Source organism: Chenopodium album, chromosome 12 (assembly GCF_948465745.1).
Source record: "Chenopodium album chromosome 12, dcCheAlbu1.1, whole genome shotgun sequence".
In the NCBI taxonomy this organism is placed as follows: Eukaryota; Viridiplantae; Streptophyta; class Magnoliopsida; order Caryophyllales; family Amaranthaceae; genus Chenopodium; species Chenopodium album.
The window spans coordinates 6,043,336-6,068,508 of record NC_137845.1 but is presented as its reverse complement, the minus strand read 5'-3'; the positions used below and the strand labels follow the sequence as shown (position 1 = coordinate 6,068,508).

Genomic DNA, 25,173 nt, shown 5'->3' with positions numbered 1-25,173 from the left:
AAATAGCCTAAAACTAATGTAGACTTATTATAGTCTCTATTGTCACATATTGACAGTTTTCCTGATGTCCGGCACTGCAAGTCTCATACGACATATGAGACTACCTCTCTACACCTGTGTGCCTATATTGATGCATGTCTTGGTGCAGGTTAAACTAGAGTCATTGAGAGCTCAAGTGATGAATAATCAAACGTTTATACATGTTGAACTTGTACTATATAGTCCATAGAAGTTTTAGATAACTAAGAATGGTTTTATGTTTTCAACCAAATTAAACTACAATAGTGGCACAATAATGGCTATATCTTCAACAAAAAAGCCTTTGAAAAAAAGACTAGATGCGAAAATTTCACTGAAAATCCTGCATTACCCTTCTTAATGCAGAATATGAAAATCATCGAGAGAATATCTGCTTCTTAAGCATGATTTATGAGCAATCAATGCAAATAATAATAATAATAATAATAATAATAATGCATTGTTTTTTAGCAGCAAGAACCACAACAGCTTGGTACACAATTGTGGCAAAGCTTTACCTTACAACAACAATTACTAGAGCACAACTTGAATAAGCAACAATTCTGAGGGAAACATGAACAACCTTTTATGCCACAACATTTAGGATGACAACAACTCTTCCTCGAGCAACAGCAATTTTTTCGTGGTTGTTGACCATGATGCTCCTTATCTGATCGACAGCATCCACTGAAACAGCAAATCCACGACGATTTAAAACACAATTTTCCCCTGGTCATATTTCAGACATTATTAATACTGTACTACAACCAGAATTATTCCTGCAGTGTTTTAGTAAGCTTGCATATGTGCTGTAAAGTGTAAACAGACCGAGATTTAAATGGCAGGACACTGAAGAATACGGATGAACTTCAAAATAAAAACCAGTAGCTGAAGCCTAGGACGTAAATTGTAATTTATTTCTTCCATCTTTCGGCTACTCAGCTAAGAGAACCATAGATAGAGAAGGCTTTGTTTTTTCACTTTCAAATATTAAGCTTTAGGAATGATAAGTTCAGGAAAGATCCAATCAGTTTAAAAAAGGAATACTATACCCAAGTTCAATCACCATTTATATATATTCAAACTAATTACATATCCAAAAAGTACTGATGATGATTACAATAAGCTCACATAAGCATTTTACAAGTCAAAAGAACAAAACCTCAATAGTATGGCATATGGTTAGAAGAAGGGGCTCTTACCAAGTACCAACATGCATGCACAGCTGATTCTCCTAGAACAATCACGGCAAGAGGAAAAAAAAAGGGAAGAAAAGTACCTGATTCTCCATGAGCACGAACAGTCTGACTGACTAGACTTCTGCTGATTTCTGCAGATCGATATCACAGGAAATAGATTTATTCCATATCAATATACAATGGAATCACAAGGAACTAAAATGAGGTGTAGAATGAAGTCATGAACATACACAGTTATCAAGGGATCTGGTTTTGTTGCTACGAAGTCATTGATCCTGCCAGAGCAAATTACATAATTGAAATGAAAGGGGCTGTGAGATTGCTAATAGATGAAAACTGAAAAGAGGCGAAAGACCTGAACATAATTTGGGATTAAAGGTACATAATTAGCTAAATCAGCCAGTCAACGAGCCCTACATACTCTTTGCAGCTTCTAGAAGTAGGTTGAACGTTATCAAGTGACTTCAACTCTTCCTGCTCATCATGGGAACAACAGAAACTATGTTTAATGTGTCATCAACAAATGGAGGTCAATGAATGAGTAGAGAAATAATTCGATGCCATTACTGTCATTTTAACCTCAGACTTAAACTGAGGAAAGCTAGAAATTGCCATTATTTTGTATATAGAGGTACAACTCTTAATAACAGGTACAGGTAACAGAATCAAGAGCTACTCAACTCATCAAGTAATACATCCTCACATTCTTTAGGTAATCTATATATAAAACTTAGTTGTATCATTAGTTCTATCATGTAACATATCAGAAGCTGAATATATAGGAATAACTAACAACAGAATTATTTGGTCATATTTGATTTCTTGTCACAAGATCATTCAGAAAACTCATTCTGTAGATTGCCTTGAGCAGGCTCCTTCCCCTTTCGTAATCCTTTCCTCCCTTGCTTCTCAACCCTCCGTCCATTGGTGTCTATCATATCAACGATTTCCATGTGAACACCTGGATCATTGCTAGTGTAGGTAGCACCAAACATGATGGAGTTGTTGACAGCCTGGAAGTTGCTGTTCACATAAGTGTCCAAACTTTCAGGCTGATCATCACCAGGCAATTCCTCATGGTGGTCATGCAGCTGCTTATGATGGCGATCCAACAAATCACCCTTCATGGTAGCTCCTGTGTTGGTCCCAGAAATTGTGATGATTCTAACTCCGTTTTCATCCTCATCCCCCATGTGGGGACCAAGGGGCCCACTTGCTCCCGACTTTTGGATGTGATGAAGATCATTGATGCGAGAGGTAATTGCATTAACCATCTCTTTAGTTTCACGGTCTATCTGTCTGTGCCTCTCCCCTTCGGTAGAAGGTGGGTTTGGCTTCATTGCCTCGGAAGACATGGCACTTAGGTTTAATAAAATCAGAAAGGAAAACAATGTGTGAAAGCTTTTATCTATTGTGAATAATATTTGGTTAAGTTTTTGAATGAATAATAATCCAATTATATAGAAAAAGAACTGAGGTGGCTTAAAGGTTCAGAGGAATAAAGAAAGGGAATGCCTTAAATATCAATCCAAGTATATTTCTTTTGAGAAAAGTCTTGTTAATTGGTAAAAGGATTGCTTCATTCTTGTATCATTAGGAATACAAGCTAACAATGCTATCCTGCTAGATACTTTTATGCCTCTGCCTTCACTAATAAGCTCTATATTCAGGATGATTAACTTTTTCCAAAACATTTCCCAAATTTTGCCGAAAATACAGGCCTCATTGAACTATTCCTGCAACTAGCGATTCAAACTAAGATATGCAAAATATGCAACACTCAAATAAACTTTTTTCTAAGGACTCCCTAGTCCCTAAAATGCCCTTATTTTCCTCTGGACCACCAAAGTATCCTTGTCAAGTATACAAATTTTAGCATATCTCAGAAATGAATTTGGCAGCCCTCATCCTAAAACCAAGACAACACACTGATAATGACAGAAGCAAACTCCTTTCATCCTCAAAAGTACTCGTGTCGAATACTCACAAGCTTAAACATGTATACGATACTGGATAAGTTGCTCGTAAAACACTGAGGGTCTTAAAGAAGCCTCTAGTGCAGTTATAGCCAGTACTTAAAACTCGGGCTCAAACCTCGTCTACAAACTCGGGCCATTTATGACATACAAGTTGTAAATGTTAGCTAGCTTAGTAGGTAAAGTCTTAAGGTTACGACATGAGGTAAAACCAATACTTAAAACTCAGGCTCAAATCTCGTCTACATTCCTTAATCATTACACCAAGCTCCATGCATGTAACAAACAAACATTTTGTAATTTGCAAACACTCAAACAACACAAACATAAACCACTTTCAATTCAATCAAAACAAAATAACACAAAAATTAGATAATCATAATAAAAAAAAAAATACCTCAAGAAAACCAATTTCTCTCTCCAAAACCTGAAGTTTAGCTTGGTGGCGGCGCTTGGCGTACAAACTAGGAGGTGACTTTGGCATCGGCTGCTCCGCCATTTTTCCTCTTTAAGAAATTTTTTTAAAAAGTTTTAATTGTTTTTGTTGTATAAACTTAGCAAAATAAGCTCAACCTTATTTTCAGCTGCTACTAGTAGAGTCTAAAACTAGTACCTGCAAATTGTACAAATATGGAAAACGACGTCGTAAATGGTGCATTCACAATGTGGCAGGAAGATAGTGGAGTTGAAGAGGAGAAACAGAGCAAAGGACTATAAACAGAGCACAGTTGGCACGTGACTTTTTCAGAGGAGGGGGGTAATTTTAGGAGAGAGAATTTTTTTGATTTCCCAAAATGACCCTGGAATTTGAAGTGAATGAGGGAGAGAGAAGGGGGTAAAATGGGAATTTGAAAAAAGACAAAGATAGCACGGCGGAGAAGACGGTGTCGTTTTATAGGTTTGAGATTTACGAGGGAAAGGAGTGAGGTGTCAAGTAGTCATAAACGTGCGTTTACTCAGGATTTATGACGTCATTCAATGGGAATCTAACCGTTTTCCTTGGATTTCCTCACAGCCGCTTTCTACAAATTTTTTTTTTTTACTTTTCTTGGGAGAGTAACATTTTTTGGGGTAGAGCAACATGATTAAATTATTACTAGTATAATGAAGGTACAGATTGTTAATTAAGAATACTTCTAAATTTATCTGACCTGTTTCAATGTGTGACAACTAAATTCAGATGAAAAGAGTATGCGATGACTAAATTCAGATGAAGAGAGAATGCGACAACTAAATTAAGATTCTTTACACGATTGTAACAATGGCAGGATTTATGTTTGTTACTATTGATGATCAAATACATAACCAGTGCCATGCCCTCAGAATGTATGTGAGAATGTAACCATAACCTCACTTATTTCTGGTCAAAACCGGTTATAGGAAATGACGTGGCTAGTGGCAACTTACTCGGAGTAGAAGTAATACTTAAAAACACTATGCAATGTGAAGTGTTACCTGTATGTGCTATAGCTATAGCTATAGCTAAACTACGGCAGCTTTAAGGAGAGATACTTCATAAAGATACTACTCTGAATCGGCAGTAAAGGATCAGATAGCTGATGAATCAGTAGAATACCTTCAGATCTTAGTTTTTGCATCAGCAGAATGAACAGTTATCTTTACAACTTCTTCAACAACAAACAAAGAAGCATTTTCTTCCTAGCTTGCCTTGAAGGATAGGAGCTTGCTAAAACAGACAAAAAGCTAAGGTGCACAGGTATGCAGTATCATCTCTCTGTTATACTACATCAGCTTTAATGCCTACCTAGACACATTCGCCACTACAGCACTAATACCTCCCCGCAACTCTAGCAGTTTGGTCATAGACTTGTAGTTCAATAGTGTGAGCAATTGAGGAACATAAGTCTTGCGGTCTAGGGGTTCTTGAATTCTTCATGTAATACTGAGTAATAGTCAAGGGAAATTGCTCAAATTTAGCAACCAACGGTAACTTTTCTGTTATGTTCATGGCTTCAAGAATCACAGTAGCAATTTCTCAAACAATAGTACAAGTAATACAAAATAGGAATTGAGTCAATTGACACAGCAAACAATGACCAAATCGAACATTATCTTAAAAGATGCCTTCATGACAAATAAATAAATAAAATAAAATACAGAGTATTATTCATATGCTAACAAAAACCAACACAAGAAGTATTACAGAAAAAAAATGTGTTTTATTTGCCATATTGAATTCTGACAATACTTGCAGAACATTCAAGTGATAATGACAAGTAGTGTTACAAAAAGAAATCATATTCGCGAAAAAATTCTCCATAATCAATCAAGACAAGGCCATCTTTCTAAGTATGTATGATTACATGTGGACACTAGGTACAACAATGGGGTTGTCAATTTGTCATTTACAAGCATAATTTGCTGCTATTTGGCTCAGAGTCCAGGAACGCAAGGAGAAAAAAAAAATCCAAGAGTCCAGAAGCTCATACCTACAAGGTGAACATGTCAGAGCAGATCAGGCATATCATTGCTTTCTCTGATTTCCAGCAAGGCAGCAACAATTAAGATGTATTATGATTCTTATTGTAAACCGCTTACACTCATGGCACTGACAACCCTAAATGACAGGAAAATCAGGTACAGGGATATAAGACCAATACCCAACATTTTACTGGGTCGCATATCTTTCTTGAGTAGGATCACAATCGCCCAGATAAGCCCAACTAACAGAAAGCCAATTGTGTAGAACAAGCTACTGTCTTTGGGAACTATATATGAAGCGGGCCTAGCTGACCAGGCACCGTGTAGCAATGAGATCCCCAACCCGATCAGTGTGTTAAACATAGGACCAGCATAGCACCCTGACAAGGCAATCTGAACACCATCCCCACCATTCAATGCCAATGCAACATTTGAGACCAGATCTCCCATAGAGTTCCCCCATGCCAAAACAGTCAATCCAAGAATTGATGGGTTGATTCCCAAAATAATGCCTAGTGCCACCAAAACACCAACGAGTTCACTTGCAATCATATAGAACCACACAATACTCATAAAGAAACCTCCGAGAACCCATGGTAATAAAAATCTCTGTGGTGGATGATCTGGTGTGGTGTAACAGTATGCGAGAACTCCAAGCATGCAACTAGCTGCCAATCCAATAACATAGGCGAAATCTTTGCCAGCAGAACCAGGAACATCAACAGTGCTCCATAAAAACACAATGAGAATAGGAGCCAATGTGGCACTGGCAACAGCATATGGCTTTGACCAGCTTTTCTCCTCCACCATTGGAATTGTTAACTGTCTTGGAACAGATAAAGGAAGCTCCAAGAGTGAGAACAGCTTGGGGCAGGAAAAAGAAGAGTTCTCAGATTCCACACGTTCATCATTCCATCCCCAGGGAGGCCTTTCATTTTCTGATTTTAGAGACTGATGTGAGTAAATTGCAACATTGGAAGCCCACATCCACTGTGGTAAAGAAGGATGGAGACGGGGAGCATCATTATCGCTCTCAAAGTCAAGTAGGGGGTTATAAATCGCATCATCCTCTGAGCCTCCTTGAGCGTAGACACTTCCTTTTACAGGAAGCAGTGGGGTGACAGCATCCAATTTCAGTCTGTGTGCTTCCTTTCTCAATAACTCATTTGCAGCAACAGCGAATGCATAGAGAACATATACCATTAAAAAACAAATGGCCGCCCCAACAGTAATCCTCCCCACAAACAAAATTAACAAAAGTGACAGGATGGTCACCAGAAAGAAGCTAAGATCCCTGATAAAGCATCTCCGATCAATTTGAACCTGCTTATTAGCCACCAAGAGTGAAACAGTACCAACAACAACACAAGTCACAAAGACCGCCCCACCCAACACACTGTTCAAGCCAACCTCACCAGCACCAGTACCCACAAAAGCCGCTATGCTAGCAAATACATCAGGAGCTCCATTTCCAAGTGGAAGAAGAGTGACTCCCGCAACAGTAGGTGGCAGTTTCAATATATTCGAGAGCATTTCTAATGAACAACAAAAATAATCGGCTGCAGTATTACCTAGAAGGTAAAACAATGCCGCGAGCCAAACACCTAAAACTGCATAACCCAATAGCTTAAATCTCTGGCAATCACAGTAAAAGAACTGCAAGTAATCAAAGAACCCACTAGTGGAGCACTCCGAATGTGCCTTTAAATACTCACAAGGAGAATCAAAACCCACATGATCCCTTAACCCAACACATAACACAGCATTTTCTTCACTCAATTCATTATCTAGAACAATAGACCCATTACCAATATTTGTTGAATTAACCCTAATTTCAGCTGTCTTACGCCGGATTAATTCCACATGAACCGACCCATCGACAGAATTAAGATGAACAGGCCACCGATTACTAATCAAAGAAGATTGCCTAAGTAAAGGGTTTCTAATGACATCTTCTCTATTGAAGAAAAAGAAAAATAGGATCACAGCACATAATCCATTGAAAATCCCACGATATTGGGATCTTTTTCTAGGATGAAAAATACTCAATTGTTCCATTTCTTAAGCTGCAACTTACATCGAACAAAATTGGAAGAATTCTAGGGTTTCAATTTGGGAAAAATTGAAACCCTAGTGTATTAAAATGTACTAAAATTAATACAGAATGGATTGAAACAAAGTTCAATTCTATAAATAATTGGCAACAATGAAGAACACACAGAAATTCACTTTGATTAAGCTGCCTTACCCAAAAATAACTTGTTCTGGTATTACAAACTTAATTGCTTGAACATCGAATTTCTTGAAATAAATTCGTTTCCGGGAATCTCTGTCTTCCTATTTTGGAGGTGAAGTTAGCAAGAATTATCGGATGATTCGAAGATGACAACCTCTGAAAATTCTTGGAAATTCTGGGTTTTTCACTATTTTGGTTGTTGCTTTGTTGGGTGTGACTTGTGAGAGAGAAGTTAACGTGGCAAACATGACGAGAAAATGATAAGCCCGTATACAAGGTAGATCTTGTTTGATTTGAATGTCAGAGTTGATTAAAGTTTGAACTTAAATATACAATAATCTATATGAAAAAAATATATCAAGTGGGTCTTGTTATATTCGAAATAATGTGTATTTTATTAATATGTGATTTTCATAATTTTTTCCAATATGAAATTAAAGATATTTAGCAATAAAAAAACTACCTATAAAATGATGATCTGATCTGAACTTATTTTTTCTAATCTGATCTGAACTTATTCTTTCTAAGATAAGTAAAAATAAGGTGAACTAAACAAGGCCTAACTCATTTTTCATTTTTCAAAGTGCATGTAATTTTGAAACCGCAAGCTACACCGCTTAGGGCCTATTCAGTTTAATTCAGTTCCTAATTTTATTCTCTCATAAACAATTCATTTTAGCTTTCGGTTCAATTGCTTTTATTAAATCGGTTAGACCCTTAATATCATCAATCTCCATTATTTCATCTTCCATAAAGTTGGATTACTTTTTCAAAATCCAAATTTTAAAAATAAAAAAATTATAAATAATTGCAAAGAATTGTTAGGAAATAAACTAAACTTACCAAATACCAACTAGATTTGTTTTGGGAAAAGGTATAATGTACTATTTTTTTTTTTATTTATTTCGCTTTTCTGGTTTGTAATTAGAAAACTAAATAGACTTTAGGAATATAACTAATCTATAATTATTTAGGCTTGGGGAGAAGTAAAATATCCTAATTGATGAGGGTTTTTAGGTTAACCTATATAAGAGGGTTTAGGCTTACTAGAAAATTATAATGGTTTTATTGAGAAGAAAATGATCAAGAGAATTATTGTCTATAGAGTATAAAACAATATTTTGTTTGAGGTAAATTTCCTCATAAACACTTTCTTTTATTATCATGTTTTGCTATTGATTTTATATTTGTGTTTGAGGATGAGTTTCCAAATCATTTAAGTACAAACATCTAGGGGTGTTCATAAATCGGTCCGGTCCGAATAAAATGGACCGGACCACCCCGGACTGACCCTGGACCGGACCGATCGGGTTTTGAAATTTATTTTCCCGATCTTCAGTCCGGTCTAGTCCAAAATCCTATAAAAATCAATCTTGGACTGGACCGATTTTTTTATTAAAAATATGCGTGAAACCTTAAATAATGGTTATGATTATCGTTAGTAAGCTTAGAAAACTTTAATTTTATAAGCTTTTTTGTATTAAACATAAACAAAAAAAAAACTTTGATATATAATTTTTCCTTTACTTTTTTCGTGTTTTCTATAACTTTATTAAAAATTTAGAATTCTTTTTAAAAAAATTCTTATATCGGTCTAAAGCGGTCCGGTCCGGGTTTTGGACCGATTTTTTCAGTTCGGTCCGGATTCGGTCCCAATTTAATCAGTCTAGTTTTCACTTCTTTAAATTTTAATTTTCAGTTTTCGGTCTAATCCGGGTCGGTCCGGTCTGGTCTTGAACCGATTAACAACCCTACAAACATCTGCTATAACACCAACATTACAACCCATGTATTATCATCAATCTCCATTATTCATCTTCCATAAAGTTAGGTTACTTTATCAAAATCCAGATAAAGAATTGCAAAGGATAATAATGCAAAATACAAAATTAATGTAGCCATGTAAGAGCATTGTCACAGTCTCATCCAAGAGTTCTAATATGATACGGCAGTCCCCACTTAAAGCTACCTATATATAACATCATTGATTTCTTCCCATCTCTTCGATTATATAAACTCCAATTCTAACCATCTCACTCACTCAACCTTTTCTAGTTTCATACGACAAACACAAAAAAAAAAAAAAAAAAAAAAAAAATTAAAAGTATGATTTATTAATCTTGTTGATATTTTCCTTCATCCCCTTTATAGAATTTCTGAAAATGTGATTAATTTTTATTTGGGTTTTTTTAGCAGAATTGCAGGGATGAGTTTTGCAAAGAAAGAGTATGAATTTCTGAAGGAGATTGATATTAGCCCACGGAATATCGGCTGCTATGTGAGCGGCAATTGGAAAGCTAATGGTCCTGTTATCTCCACTATTAATCCTGCCAACAATCAGGTATAACCCATTTCTTCAATTTCTGTTATTTAATTTATTTTTTGATCAATTGATGTAGGATAAACATCTGAAATTCTGATGATTTTAATATCTGGGTTCTTAATTTGAATTTACTATTGAATTGGATTTTGATTATCATTTTTTTTTTTTTGTGTGTGTGTGTGTGTGATGACTGATGAGTCGTAAGTTTATCATGATTTTCTGAACTCAAAGTTTAAGTTTCTGACTTTTGTTTGATGAATTGATGTTATAAATTATACCCATTCCTTAAAGTTTTGGTTTTTCTTCATAATTCTGTTTATCCCGAAAATTAAATAGTTTTTTTTTTTTTTTTTTTTTTTTTTTGACGAAGAAAATTAAATAGATTAAATTGCTGTTGTTGATCAATTGATGGGATGAGGGGCATTAGTGAAAGTAGATTTGTTGAGCAGTCTGCTGTATTTTCTTGTTTATTTTATCTGTTTATATATTTGTTGATCTTGATTAATCTGTCCATTTTAGAATAGTAGGCTGTGTTTTGACTTTGGTAGTCCAATCTTGTGAAATATGATCCATATGTTCTATTACTATATTGTAGTGAAACTGTGAAAGTTATTGGAGTATAAACTATAAACTAGTTTTTTAGTAAGATTAAACATTTCACTTGATAATTAGTTACATATGTTGATAGATGGTCAAACAACTCAAAATCAACGAACTTATGGTAATGAAGGTGTTATATTTTGTTTTCCGAAAAGCGGGAAGTCTGCATGATTTCATTGTTGATTGATGGGAAGTGCCGAAAGAGATGAGCTATGTTGCACATACTCGGATTTGGGTGTCGTGTCCGACATGGTGTCGGATCCTCTGACACTCCAGATTTTATAAAAAAATTATATTAGGCCACTATGTAATTAGGTGTCATGTCATGTCAAAGTGTTGGAGAATCCGATACGCGACAGTAACATAGGAGATGAGAGTGTTTAATTGCTTGTTTTTTGAAATTTGCTTTGGTGTTGATTCAGCCAATTGCTGAAGTCGTGGAGGGTTCTTTGGAGGATTATGAAGAAGGCCTGAAAGCTTGTGCAGAAGCGTCAAAGATGTGGATGCAGGTGGTTAATACAGTCCTTTTGTCTTATATTTGTTTTGGCTTCAGCAATATTTTTGTATTGGAATGTAGACATCATATTTGTTACAATATTTTGACTTGTTTTGATTGCTTTTACCTTTTCATAAGATGCCTGCCCCAAAAAGAGGTGAAATTGTTAGACAGATTGGTGATGCTTTGAGAGCTAAACTCCAGCAGCTCGGACGGTTGGTGTCACTTGAGATGGGAAAAATACTGCCTGAAGGGATAGGAGAAGTTCAGGTATGTTACTTTAATGTAGTTTAGTTTCGCTGTGGTTAAGGTTATTCCGTAAATGACAGAATTAAATCAAGGCTTTTTATACCTGCTTAAATTGAGTCTATAGAAGTTTTGAGTGGCATGGACCTCCAGGGAGTGTGACTGCCCAGTTATTATTCAAAACAATTTGTCTTTGGGTTATTGATATATTCTGTTGGTTCTTGGAACTGCTGTTAAACAACTAAGATAAGGTGAGGGATGTCTAGCGATGATTTCGAAGTATATAGTCTATAATAATAATAATACTTCTGGCCTTCTGTACAATATTGATCTATATGGCGTATGGACACTGCATTCTATTTGTAGTCTTGCTCATGATCAAATTAGTATTTGGAAGCCATATAGTTCTTCAGAATAACAAAGCCAAAGTACACTCTCTCCCTTCACGTTTTGTTTTCCATGTTCTGAGCCCTTCTGTGCTTTCTGCTTCTCACTTAAGTGTTACATTAGTATTATCATCATACTTGGGTATACTTTTCTAAACTACTGAATATATGTCATGTGCAGGAGATTATTGATATGTGTGACTTTGCTGTGGGGTTAAGTCGACAACTAAATGGCTCAATTATTCCTTCAGAACGTGAGTAAAAAATTATTCTTGTAACTTTATTGAATAAAAGATGTGTTTTGGTAATACAAGTAGTGGAAGTCGTGTAATCATCTTATTGAAAAAATAAGCCTATAGGCTCTATGTATTTAAAAGGCTCAATCTCCATCGTGATTGATAGTAAATTCTTTTTTTTTTTTCCTTTATTTGAAAAATGGAGGTTCTTACTTTTAATCTACAGTCAGCCATGTTTCCCCCATCTAACACCAGTTACTTTCTATAACAGGTCCAAATCATGCAATGCTGGAGGTATGTTGAACATCAATAATAATCTATCTGGATAAAGTTATGAGACATCTTTTCCTTTTCATCTTAAAATAACCTTTAAATGCACAGGTCTGGAATCCCCTTGGGATAGTGGGTGTAATTACAGCATTCAATTTTCCTAGTGCTGTTCTTGGTAATTCTTCTTCTCTTGCTGGTGAATAAGAAGAAATCTATATTTGCTTTTCAATTGAAGTCAAAAAATCAAAATGTCTTGTCATTTCTTTCTTTTATGTTTAACTGTGTTCGCATCTTGTGTCATCTGACATTCTTGCATCGGTTGTATAGGTTGGAATGCTTGCCTTGCACTAGTTTGTGGCAATTGTGTTGTCTGGTAAGTATTATCTTTAACATTCTTCAATATATACGATATAAATGCTGCTCTGGGCGTGAATATGATTTTCTGTGAATAAATGAATGTGATTGTTGGAACCAAGAATTCGTCATGGTTGGTAGAGCTAACATGTGAGCTATGTTTATAATGCTTCATCTTCCTCTAGTGACCATATATAGTATGTCATTGTCAAAATTCAGCACCCTTTTCTGTATATTCTCGCATGCATTGTGCTCAATGTGACATTTTAAATTTGATGATGATGTAATATTGAAAAAAGTAGCCCTTGCTTATTAATAATTACTTTATTTCACCCCCACCCGCCCCAAAAACGGAAATTTTTTTTGGCTGTATAAACGAGTAAATGTTAGGAAATTTCCTATACTGGCATTATTTCTTCCATTTTTTTTTTTTTTAAAAAAAAAAATCTATTTTTCCTCTGTTGGTCTAGTAGAACACCTTTCCGATTAGTCTACACTGATTTGGAGGGCACAAACGTCTGTCAATAGTGGGATGTTTACTTTAGGGAGGGGGAGGGGAGGGGAAGGAGTGGAGAAGAATTGTATAATAGCCACTTTGAGTCTCACAGGAGTTTAGTTGGATTCTCATGTGTATAATTCAATTTAATGCCTTAGATCAGATCTACACTATGCTTTCCTCAAATCCTTTGTTTCAGGAAAGGTGCCCCTACAACTCCTTTGGTCACCATTGCAATAACCAAGATCATAGCTAGTGTGTTCGAAAAGAATAATTTGCCAGGAGCAATTTTCACCTCCCTTTGCGGTGGGGCTGAGATTGGTGAAGCAATTTCAAAAGATAAACGCATCCCGCTTGTTTCATTTACAGGAAGTTCTAAGGTAGGTTTTCTTGTATCACTATATTTAAGTTATTCCTTCCATTCAGATATCATTGTCACATAGACACATGGACTAGTTAGGATGTTCAGAAATTATGTAACTTTTCCTGAAATAGAACTAGATTGTATTTGGGATTTCCAGTATAGTATTGGAGGGCGGATGGAAAAGAGAGGAAGACAACTATATTATAAGACATATAGGATACACCTCTTCTGTTATTTTCAACTTTGCACAACTTGGAGTTTCTTGCTTACCAATGCACAACTTTGACCATGAGTATCAATAATTATTTTCTAGTGGGAAAAAAAAAGAAAATTTGATTTTTTGAAAGTCTATTGGAGGAATTTAACAACATTCCACGTGACTATATAATCCCTTACGTTGCAAAGTATTCTAAAAAAAATATATTTAAATATCTTCTAGTGAAAAAAAAAAGAAAAAAGAAAAGAAAAAAAAAATTAATCAAAAAAGAGCGTGAATGATGTGAAAGTCCAGATGTTGCAAGCATTAAAGAATAGAGGAAGTATATATTAGTAAACTCATAGTTAACCTGAATTGATAGAGGGTGGGACAACGTAACATTTACACTTTGTTTGGATAGAAGGAAATGGAAGGAAAAGAAGGGAAGAGAAAGGGAGGGGGACAAACTCTCTTGTTTGGGTAAAGGATTGGGGAAAGGAAGGGGAAGGAGAGGGAGAGATTCATTTTCCCTCTCTCTTTAATAAGCATAATCCCTCCAAAATTGGAGAGATTTGGAGGGAAAATGGAGCTCACCTCCCGCTCCCTTTCTTTTCCCTTCCCTTCCTCCTTTTCCCCTCCCCTTCCTTTCTTCCTTCTTTGCTATCCAAACAAAGCGTTAATTCAGAGGGAGGGGGTAATTTATTGATATTACTAAGTTTACCCCCTTGTCAAATTTGTTGTTCAGTGTTTCTTTCATGACTTCAACTTAAGAACCTAGGAACTGCATGGGTTGGCTACACATACATTGATGCAGAAAACAGTGAAAATGTCTTAATGGCCTTTTGACTTTTTTTAAACTCTGCTTATAGTCTTGAACTTAGTTTGTTGACATAACTTTCAATCAATATTGCTAAATTTGGTTAATGAATTGGCTCATAAGCTGCAAAAGTTGGGCTCCAAAGAGTGAACTTGATCATTTTAATGTCAAACACAAACTCATTTGCATTAACCTTTCATGTTAACCATAGGCAAAATTCCACCTTTGGTATGAAGTTAATAAGATTTAAATACTTTGGCGCACTTGAAGTTTATAAATTTGTTTCACATTGCCGAAGGTCCTTCACTGTTTCTTTTGAAATGTTGATTGGCTATTAACCCAGCCAAAAAAAATATTTCTGATATTGTCTTTCCTGAAAATTTTATATAAATCTGTATATTAATCCTCGGGGAAATTTTGGTGCTTTACAGCTTCTACTCTTTAAGTTTTCCCTAGGGATCTATTATGATGGGTTCTTTATGTACCTTATAAATCAAGCTTTTAATTTCACTTCTGCTGCATACTGATGACAGGTTGGTCTGATGGTTCAACAAACTGTGAATCAAAGATTTGGAAAATGCTTGCTTGAATTGAGTGGAAATAATGCCATAATTGTCATGGACGATGCTGATATTAAGCTGGCTGTTCGTTCTATCCTCTTTGCGGCTGTTGGTACGGCTGGTCAACGTTGTACAACCTGCCGTAGACTGGTAATCACATAACTGTTTTTTGAATGATAGATTTCACGTCAAAAGAGTAGTAAGAGACACTCATTCAAGTTCTACTTTTTTTTTTTCCTTTTTGCTTAGCTGCTTCATGAAGGCATTTATGAGAAGGTACTTGAGCAATTGCTTGTTGTCTACAAACAAGTGAAGATTGGGGATCCTCTTGAGGATGGTACCTTACTTGGACCATTGCATACTAAAACTTCAAGAGACAACTTTGTGAAGGGAATTGAGGCTATAAAGTCCCAGGTTTGAACTCTTCTAACCTTAGTTGACTCAACTTTTTTCAAAACTTTGACAATTTGACCCCAAGGCCCCAACAAGCTGTGCCAATCACCTTTCAATTTGCATTGAAGATTTTTAACAGAAACACAAAAGCCTCGATGATATACCCAATATTGCTTAGTTAGTGTCTGTTCTAGGGCTGCAAATGTTGGTATGTTGTTAGCATTATGACAAGAATAGTGTGTCGTTTTGCATGATAGTCATTGATACCTTTTCTGTAGTCCAGAATTTAGGTCACTTATGGATTTTTCATCATAGTATGATTTATCATCTTTTGCAGGGAGGTAAAATCCTTACAGGCGGTTTAGCCATAGAATCTGAAGGAAACTTTGTTCATCCCACAATTGTTGAAATTTCGCCTGATGCTGATATCGTAAAAGAAGAGTTGTTTGCTCCTGTACTTTATGTTATGAAATTCAAGGTGAATATTCTTGTTGTGTTCAGTAGTCTACATGTCGAATTTATCATATGTTGTTTTCCTTGAAGTTGTTTGTAATTTCTCAGTTATGTCAACATAATTAATGGACCATCTGTGTGTGCAGACTCTTCCAGAAGCAATAGAAATAAACAACTCTGTTCCGCAAGGTTTAAGTAGCTCTATCTTCACTCAGAGACCTGAAGCTATCTTCAAATGGATTGGGTCAGTTCAGTTCAATTTCTGGTTTCTATGCAGACGGAACTACTATAGCCAGACAAAATGTTAACAAGTGCATATATATTGAAACCTGGGATCCTCAGACTTTCTCAAATTACATATTTGGTTTTGTTGCAGACCTTTAGGAAGTGACTGTGGCATTGTGAATGTAAACATACCAACTAATGGTGCTGAAATTGGTGGTGCTTTTGGGGGTGAAAAGGCAACTGGTGGTGGTAGGGAAGCAGGAAGTGACTCTTGGAAGCAATACATGAGACGTGCAACATGGTATATAACTTATCCAACTTTGCTTTTCATTGCTTTATCCTTTCTCATGAAGTGTCACTAATCTGATTTGACATCCATTGCAGCACGATCAATTATGGGAGTGAATTGCCCCTTGCACAGGGAATCAACTTTGGCTAGATCATCCATCCGAGGTAGGTAAAATCTCCTACTTACAATGACTGTTACTATAGGTGATAAGCTGATAATCACTCTGTAATAATCCGTTTCCTTTTTCCCAACCTGCAGGGTAATGAAGGTGCTTTACTTGTAGCATCATGCAACAAGGGGGTACGGGGTGAAATCTTTTACAAGTATATGTTATTAGTGTTGTATCTTAATGAATATTCATACAACTCTGTTCCCCATAGTGAAATAAAGAAAATCTTCTGGCTTATATCTTTATGTGCAATTCTTTGTACTGAAACGGTTGGTAATTTGATCGTTTTTACTGTCCAATCACCCTGACTATAAAAGAATACATTTTTGTGAAACGAAAATTAAAATTAGAACGAGAGATTAATACAGTATGCATTCACCAGATATGTATGTTTGCACTCTTAACTCTTGGTTATTGGATGAGGGAAGTATCGTGCATCGTTGCTACTTCCCACAGTTGCAATGCTTATGAATTCAAGAAAAAATTATCTCTTATGAACTTATATGCATCATATAAAGTTGTTTAAGAATCAATTTAACTGTACTAAAATGAGCTGGTATGAGGAAAAAAATGTTTACAATTTCTCAACATAATAATTTAAAAATATACTCTTTTAGTATTAGGTACGTACTCCATAGTAATAATACTTTTAAATGGGGTTTATAAGTTATAACCATTATTATATTTTCTTAAACAAATGGTCATCTAAAGTTCTAAACCGCTACAAAAAGAAAAAGGAAAAAAAAAAAAAAACTCCCTATTAATAGTATGTTGATTTAATGTTTATCTGAGCGGTTTATTAAAATATTGATAAAACAAAAATAAATTCCCTTTGTGCATCGGATTAAAAACAAATTTCCCAAATACCGTCCGTGAAGGATCGGTGTTGGGCGTCAATTTTTATTTTTGATTCAGCTTAAAACCACTTAGGTCAATATAGCTTTAAAACCAGTTTCAGAAAAGACACCGCCTTTTACTATTAACAGGTCTCCTTGCCTCCTTTCCTTCCTTAGCCAAAAGCTAAAATTGTTAAATTCAAAGAGACCGAGTTTCAGTAATAACCGGTCTCTTTTCTTTTTTAAAAAAAAATAAAAATAAAATCACGAATATGGTTAGCGGTTTTAAGTTAGACCAAATACTAATTCTACATGGACAATACTTTGAGAATTTGTTTTTAAAGTGGTGTATAATGAGAATTTATTTTTGTTTCAACAATATTGATAGAAATCACTCGGATTTATCTTAAATATGCAATAATGGTGAGATAAACAATCCAACTAAACACAATCCCTCGTGACATAACTCATCCACCTTATTTATCAAGCCATGCCTATTTCCCATACCCATATTGGTTAAAATGCAACACTCCCTACATTGCACACAATACCAGCAATTTCTAAATGAAATGGATTAGGGTTGACATCTTAGGTCAATGTATCAGGTTTAGATTTGATTTTAGATCAATTTCAGATTGTGTGCTAAACCGCTAGTACTACTGTAGTTTAATATTAGATTATTAGTACGGTGCAAAATATGAGAATTATGTCAAATCGAGTCAAATTTGAGTTCAAATAAGGTTGAGTTAGATTTCTCTTAACAATTCCAAGTTGTCCCATTGTGTAGAGATTGTCACCCCTAAAACTTTGTTTGGTTTATTTAATTTTGACCAGAATTAGTTTATCCGAATTTATTTTATTGTATTTAAACTAATTTTATTTTACTATCTCCGGTTCTTATTACTCGCAACAAAGGGTATTATTTGTGAGACATAAAATATTCCTTTGTTACGAGTAATAAAAACCGGATGTAGTATTAGAATTTTCTGAATTGATTTTGCTTTAACTTTTTTCTACACTTATTTTCTCTTAAATTATTTTTTCTAAGATTTTTTTAAAAAAAGTTAAGAAATCTTAATTCACAAAACTGTTATAAACAAGTCTAGACTATTCAGTACACGACTACACGGTACACCGTCTTCTTCTTTGTTAGAGAAAATCAATCGTAAATTTTCTCTCTCATCTGAAAGTTGTTCGACAAATCAATGGATTCCGACGTAGTTATGGTTCCCGCCGGCGAGGGTTCCAGCGCCGCCGGCCCGTCTTCTAAGAAACCGAAACGTTTCGAGATCAAAAAGTGGAACGCCGTCGCTCTTTGGGCTTGGGGTAATTCTACTCTTCTTCAACCTTATTTTTCAATTTCCCCTAATTTCTCCTAAATTTCCGATTGATTCATTTCAATTTTTCTTTCTTCTTTTTGCAGATATTGTTGTCGACAATTGTGCTATTTGTCGTAATCATATTATGGATCTTTGTGAGTTTAAATTTTCAATTTTTTGGGCGTTTTGGTTAGTTAGGGTTTTCGTATTTGAATCTATTTTTTTGTTTGTCTTTTGATGATGAATTGATTTTAGGTATTGAATGCCAAGCTAATCAAGCTAGCGCTACGAGTGAGGAGTGCACTGTTGCCTGGGGTATGGTTTTTTTCTCTTTATTTTTAATTCTTTTTTCATTTTTGTCGCAATTTTTATGGTTTTTGTTTTTATCTATTAGTTTATGGAATTGTAATTTGAATGTTATAGCCAATTTGTATGATACTATTGTCAAATCTTTGAAAAATTTAATTGCAGAAAGAATTACATCTCTACTAATTGATTGTGGTTTGGTTGATTGGCTCTTTATGCTTGTTGTGATCTTTGTTTCCTTTGTACTCCGTATATTGTTGGATTATGCTTTGACTGTCTGACTATGGTGTATAGTGTATTCCTCTGATTCGAGCTATTTCCCTTTTCGTCCGAGGATCAATTCCTGTATTTCTTTTTGTTTTGATGGTCATATACTCAATAAGATAATGTTTGTTGGATCTTACCTGCTGCCTTGAGTATCTTTTAACCATTGACCTTGATTTGGGAGGTCATACAGTTTGTGAATCAGACAGTTGAGTGCTTTTCCTGTTTGTCATTTAGGAACTTTTTTCGGAGTTGGAGACAACAAGTTGTCAGTGTGATGAAATGGGACTTTCAAAGTGATTACTGTTTACTCGTGTATTTAATCTGAGGGCTACACTCTTAATTATGACTTATGGTGCATTTGAGATTTTGTAAGGGATATGTCACACCTGGTTTTGGTAGATACAAGTGAGACCTTTAAAGACGAATGAATGTTGGAAACTAGGTTGACGTAGCTCATACTTTGATATTGCTAGGACAGTTATGTTGGTTCATTGAAGTAGCTGTTATGTGTCAATTCAGTAGTACAATATATTTCAACATTTTACATCAATACATAGATAAAAAAAAAAAGTTTAATGTAAATTTAAGATCAATAGGATGGTTGAAGTTGACTTCCTTTACTTTTATTCATCAGAATCTTCAATTGCTGGTTTCTTAAGTACCTAATATCTACTTTTCTGGGTCACGTATAGATTACCGTTGAAGCGACCTTTTATTCTAAGGTAGTACTTGCTGGTGTGGCTTAAAATGTCAATGTCTGGGAGTAGATTGTCTTCTGTTTCACAGTTTATGAGAAAGGATCTTAAATTTTTTATAATATCATCCCACATGATGGCAATTAAATAGAATGGTCCAAGAAGTGATAAGCCTTGTTAATTTGTTATATTGTTGGATAGTTTTCTTTTCCTTTATGTGGCCTTCTTGTGATGTGAGAAAGATAATGAAAATAATCAAGCTACTTTTGTTAGTGGATACAATTGTCCTTCATATTCTTATGGAGCTTTAGTTGAGAACTTGTGATCGGTGTGCGAGCCCTAAGTCCAATTCCTCAGATTGAATTTGTAAACCATATCTTTAAACTGTAAAATTTTCACATGACCATCATTTGATTAGTTCCTGATGTCAAATGTATCATGACTGTGATGACTCAATTTTATAACTTATGCGCTGTCATTGTATTCTTATGGCTCTAAGAAGATTAGAAAAAACTTGTAAATCTTCAAATTGCAAATGTTTCATGTGCCGTTATTTTATTAGTTATTGATGTCAAATATATTATCTCTATCATATATCTCATGGGCTGTCATTGTATTCTTATGGCTCTGGCAAAGGAGATAAACTTTGTAACCTATTGTACTCTATTATTTACTGGTCACTGATGTGTATGAATCTACTTTGCTTCTCTTATTCTTTTCATCTTTTGTACTTGGTGGCAGGTGTCTGCAACCATGCCTTCCATTTCCATTGCATCAGCCGTTGGTTAAAAACTCGACAAGTCTGCCCATTAGGTATGTGGTGCTGTAGCCTGTTTACTTGTCTCTGTTTATTGCCTTTCTGGGCTATTCAATCTTTGAAATGCTTAGACAGCTGAAGGTTTCTCCTTTTGTTTTCTGTGTGCAGATAATAGTGAGTGGGAGTTTCAGAAATATGGCCATTAGTTTTGGTTATGTGGAATGTGTAGAGCGGCTTTCTTCAGCTCATTTGGGGATGGTCAGTGGAGATTTTGTAACCAAAAAAAGAAAAGAAAAAAAAAAACGGTTTCATCAAATTGTCTTTTTTTTTTTTTTTTTTTTAAAGTTGTGAAGAATGTCATAACGTTTCCCTGAGTTGCCTTGAAGTCTTGAGATTACATGCTCTGGACAAGCACTTGGTCATCTGTGTTAACTTGAATCTGAAATTAGATTGTTTCTACTTATGGATAAATGATAATTATTCCCATGCTATCCTTGAAAAGCTGCTACATTTTCTTTTCCATTTACATCATAGTTTGATCAATGTTACTACTTACTCTGGCTTGGATTCACGTTAGACCATCCCCACTAATGGTTGAAAACCATGAAGATTGGAGAAGTGTATAGCTTCGAATATCTAATCCTTTATATTTTGCAATTCTTGATTCCTTTGGTACTGTTCTCCTTTTTTCTTACAAAATATTAATTTATATTTTAAAAAAATGTCGTACCCGGGCCGTATCTACACCTGAAAATTCTTAAACATGCCGTTTTCTATTTTTATTTCGTTACCTGTACCCATATATGTCCCCATACATTATCTTGTATGAAGGAGTATTGAATGTTATAGGGAATGTAAGCACTAATAGATCATATTTGGTGAAATTTGTTATATACACTCAGGTGTACCGTACACCTAATTAATCCGAGGGTAATTTTTGCTCTTTATCTTATGATTAAATGAAAAACAATCAAGAACTACTTGCATACATTAGAAGAGTAATGAACCAATATATATAATATATGAAATCAGAAAATGTGATTTAAATAAATCTAACCTTTAACCGATCTATTTTTGATAATCTAACCCTTTGATAATTCCACAATAATACAAGCTTTACGGGATGTTTTATTAGACCAAGCAAGTCATTTAACTTATAACATTAAGGGCTTGCTGTGATTTACAGAGCTGAATTGAACTGAACTGAACTGATTGAAGCTGAATTGAACTTAGCTGAACTGAACTAATTGGAGCGGAAGTTAACTGAAATTAAGCTGAAGAGGACAGGCCCTAAGTCACCTGCCACGTGTTGCATTATCATTCGTCCAAAAAATATTCCCAATTTTTTTACAAATATTGAAAAAAAAAAAAAACATTTTCCCCTATCTTCTTGTTCCTCTTCCCATTACCCGCCATAATTTCAAGCCAAATTCAGGCTGCCTCCTTTCCCACCCAACTTCCCTTTTCCTGCCACCTTCTCTCCCCGCCCCCACTTCCCTTTCTGGCAACCTCCCACACGCTGTCCCTTCCTCATTCCCTCTTTGTCATCTTTCCACCACCGACCACCCATCCATCAAAGATGGCGTAAATGTTGGATTATTCAAATCAAATTTGGAAGGATGGTGGATGGGTGGGTGGTCGATGGTAGAAAGATGATATCTAAATTCATCGCTCAGACACCAAGTATTAGTTCTAGGTTCTACTTCAAAACACAAAGTCACTCAAAAAAAACTTTAAAAATCTTGAATTTTAAAACACATCAATCATAGGGGAAAAAAATCATGAACCCTAGCATCTTATGCGGCTTGTTTCTTCAACTTAACAAGCTCCTGCCTTACAGAACTAGCTTTCAGCAGGAGTCAAAACAGGAGAGATGAATCTGCACCATGATAGAGTATGAAAAAAAAAAGGTGAAACAGAGGATATGCCACTTTAAGAATGGCAATTGCTGCCTTCAAATACAAACAACAAAAAGGGAAGTTTTAAACTCTCTTAATATAGAGTTTAATCCAACATGAAGTTAAACAAGACAACAAGAGCACAAGCATGCCAATTATTTCAATATTGTCAGGATTTGCCACTAATACGAGATACAAGTTCAACAAAATTTAGCACCATAAGCCAACATAGACTTAAAATCAAAGCATTTAACACAATTAATTAAACTAAAAGGATAAATGATAACACAAATCATAATACCCAGAAATCCTAATCATGAATTTTAATTTTTGAACACATATCAAATTCTAAAATATGATTAAAAAAGAATGGACATTAGAAATTTATGGCTAATCCAAAAATCAAGGCGGTGACAAACGTTGAATTGACAACAAAAGGAACTCATTGGATTTCTGTAACATTCTTAAGATGGTTTTCAAATATTTGTTTATCCGCCAAAAAATCGGCAAGATTAACATCATCATGATTAGTGGTGAATTTAACATTTTATATAAGTGAGTTCAAATTAAATCAAAATTAATAAATTAAATTATAATTATTTATATAAAAAACAAATTACATAAACTTATATATTATATTGCACATTATTGATACATATAATTATTAGTATTGATAAATTAATCATAATTTTATATTACTTTTTTCATATTAAATAATTCAATGTTAAATAACTTGTTATTTCTCCGTCTTTCAAATATTTATAACAAGCTTTTTTTTTTTTTTTTAATTACCAAAATAAGTGGGTCAATTAATCACATTATCTTGAATATAGATCTGACCCTAATCAAGATCGTGTTCGGCTTCACCTGGCGTTTGGTATCAATTTCACGATTTCTTTTTTTAATGGAATTAAAAGGGAATTTAAAATTTTTTGGGCTATCAAATTTTAGCTTTTATAATTTCATAATTATTCTTACTCTTCAATTGTTAAGCTATGCCAAATATGTATATTAGTTATGATTTGACTGTATAAGTTATGTCAATTTCTTATGACTATTCATTAATGATACGGAGTATTATTTATTTCCGTAAAAAAAAACGATTGACTCGAGCTTTAATTAATAATAGTATAATTTCCATTATTAATAGGACATTTAAGAGGGCATTGTTCACTAAAAAAATTGAGAAAAAAGTGACAATTTTGAAAGCAAAAAACTGTATGAACATAGAAAAATTCATGATATTATCAAAATTATTGAGAATTTTTTTTTTTTTTTAAGAAGGTAAGAATAAATAAATATTAGGAAGCCTCTTCACGAGCAGAATTTTAATGTTAGGTTAACAGTGAGGATATTGTAGACAAAAATATAAAATACAATAATACAATGTGAAACTTTGAAGAAAAAAGGGATATAAAGTAGAAAAGTTAAAAAAAAAATGCTTCAAATAAAATAAAATAAAAGGTAAATAACCGAAATACAAAAATACTTGGAAAAAATTAAAGGATAAATAAAATTTTCTTTTATATAAAAAAAAAGGACAAATAAACTTAAAATTTAGTTATGGAGACGTCGGGCCCACTCACGCAAAGATGCCCATCCTAACATTTTGCGGCTATAAAACCCCAACCTCTCCCCAAAAATAAACAAGTACAAGTATTTGGTTTCCTTGAAATGTCCTTAGTATAAATAAATGGCTTCATTTTACTCTGATGCCTTACTCCACAAACAACCCCTTACCACCCACTCTACCACCATCAGTTGGCCTAACCGCCCGAAGATTCGTCTACGTAGACGTGGGCGGAGGCTCCCAACAGTCCAACTAGGCACAAAGAAACCTCGTCGAGGCATCTTCCTAGCGCGATTTTTAAGGCGTATACGTGTTAAATGGCTAAAGTTGCAACATTCTTGTACGTTAAAGAAGCTTAAGAAATATTATCGGTCATTAATAAAGGATTTAATTGAAGCTAGTGCATCAGCTGAAGCTTATCAACAAAGAGTTTTTATGGAAACCTCTTTTGCTGTTCCTGTTGTTGGAGTTTCTTTGTCTACCTATCATGGTGGTATGAGCAACCCCAGATCCATTTTAATGTGATCAAATATTTTTCAGATCTTTAGTATTTAATGTGAGTCATTACAGTTTTTAAAATTTTAAATTTTGTTACAGTTTGTATTGGTATTGCAAAATGTTATATTTTATTATGTATATATTGATATTATAATTAATTTAAACCTATATATTACTCTCTCCGTTTTTAAATACTTGCTCCACTTTTCTTTTGCGGCCGTTTTAAATACTTATTCTGTTTCCTTATTTGGAAAGTTTTTATAATATTTAATTTATTTCTCTT

At 34.6% G+C, this 25,173-nt stretch overlaps 6 protein-coding genes across 8 annotated transcripts; 3 read left to right on the top strand and 3 right to left on the bottom strand.

Annotated features, from left to right (window-relative positions):
* Nucleotides 1-477: 477 nt before the first annotated feature.
* LOC145571783 (guanine nucleotide-binding protein subunit gamma 3-like) lies at nt 478-3,692 on the bottom strand. The gene is made up of 5 exons (XM_081630817.1): nt 3,591-3,692; nt 1,639-1,691; nt 1,448-1,492; nt 1,298-1,348; nt 478-705 (listed from the first exon to the last, which is right to left on the bottom strand). The coding sequence occupies exons 1-5, from the start codon at nt 3,690-3,692 to the stop codon at nt 486-488; spliced, it is 471 nt and encodes a 156-aa protein (XP_081486943.1). The 3' UTR covers nt 478-485.
* On the bottom strand, nt 1,810-2,658 carry LOC145571782 (uncharacterized). Its single transcript, XM_081630816.1, has one exon. It carries the CDS (start codon nt 2,570-2,572, stop codon nt 2,051-2,053), a length of 522 nt encoding a protein of 173 aa, XP_081486942.1. The 5' UTR covers nt 2,573-2,658; the 3' UTR covers nt 1,810-2,050.
* A 1,659-nt stretch (nt 3,693-5,351) lies between the features above and the next one.
* LOC145571781 (cation/calcium exchanger 4-like) lies at nt 5,352-8,142 on the bottom strand. The gene has a single exon (XM_081630815.1). The coding sequence runs from the start codon at nt 7,691-7,693 to the stop codon at nt 5,735-5,737; it is 1,959 nt and encodes a 652-aa protein (XP_081486941.1). The 5' UTR covers nt 7,694-8,142; the 3' UTR covers nt 5,352-5,734.
* Nucleotides 8,143-9,836: 1,694 nt separating this feature from the next.
* Nucleotides 9,837-16,981, top strand: LOC145570155 (aldehyde dehydrogenase family 7 member B4-like). 3 transcript variants are annotated; one of them, XM_081629168.1, is made up of 16 exons: nt 9,837-9,975; nt 10,065-10,212; nt 11,217-11,303; nt 11,429-11,560; nt 12,104-12,176; nt 12,430-12,452; nt 12,540-12,603; nt 12,756-12,801; nt 13,478-13,658; nt 15,189-15,365; nt 15,465-15,629; nt 15,946-16,086; nt 16,208-16,305; nt 16,438-16,587; nt 16,671-16,743; nt 16,834-16,981. In XM_081629168.1, exons 2-15 carry the CDS (start codon nt 10,078-10,080, stop codon nt 16,723-16,725), a joined length of 1,527 nt encoding a protein of 508 aa, XP_081485294.1. In that variant the 5' UTR covers nt 9,837-9,975; nt 10,065-10,077; the 3' UTR covers nt 16,726-16,743; nt 16,834-16,981. The 3 variants fall into 3 exon arrangements, with proteins under 3 accessions (XP_081485294.1, XP_081485292.1, XP_081485293.1); XM_081629166.1 differs by having other exon boundaries at nt 9,838-9,975; nt 16,671-16,739; XM_081629167.1 differs by having other exon boundaries at nt 9,956-9,975; nt 10,068-10,212; nt 16,671-16,739.
* A 1,689-nt stretch (nt 16,982-18,670) lies between these two features.
* Nucleotides 18,671-21,425, top strand: LOC145571780 (RING-box protein 1a). Its single transcript, XM_081630814.1, has 5 exons — nt 18,671-18,906; nt 19,004-19,054; nt 19,155-19,214; nt 20,909-20,980; nt 21,093-21,425. The coding sequence occupies exons 1-5, from the start codon at nt 18,786-18,788 to the stop codon at nt 21,128-21,130; spliced, it is 342 nt and encodes a 113-aa protein (XP_081486940.1). The 5' UTR covers nt 18,671-18,785; the 3' UTR covers nt 21,131-21,425.
* Nucleotides 21,426-24,515: 3,090 nt separating this feature from the next.
* Nucleotides 24,516-24,917, top strand: LOC145570728 (uncharacterized). Its single transcript, XM_081629879.1, has one exon. It carries the CDS (start codon nt 24,516-24,518, stop codon nt 24,915-24,917), a length of 402 nt encoding a protein of 133 aa, XP_081486005.1.
* Nucleotides 24,918-25,173: the final 256 nt, after the last annotated feature.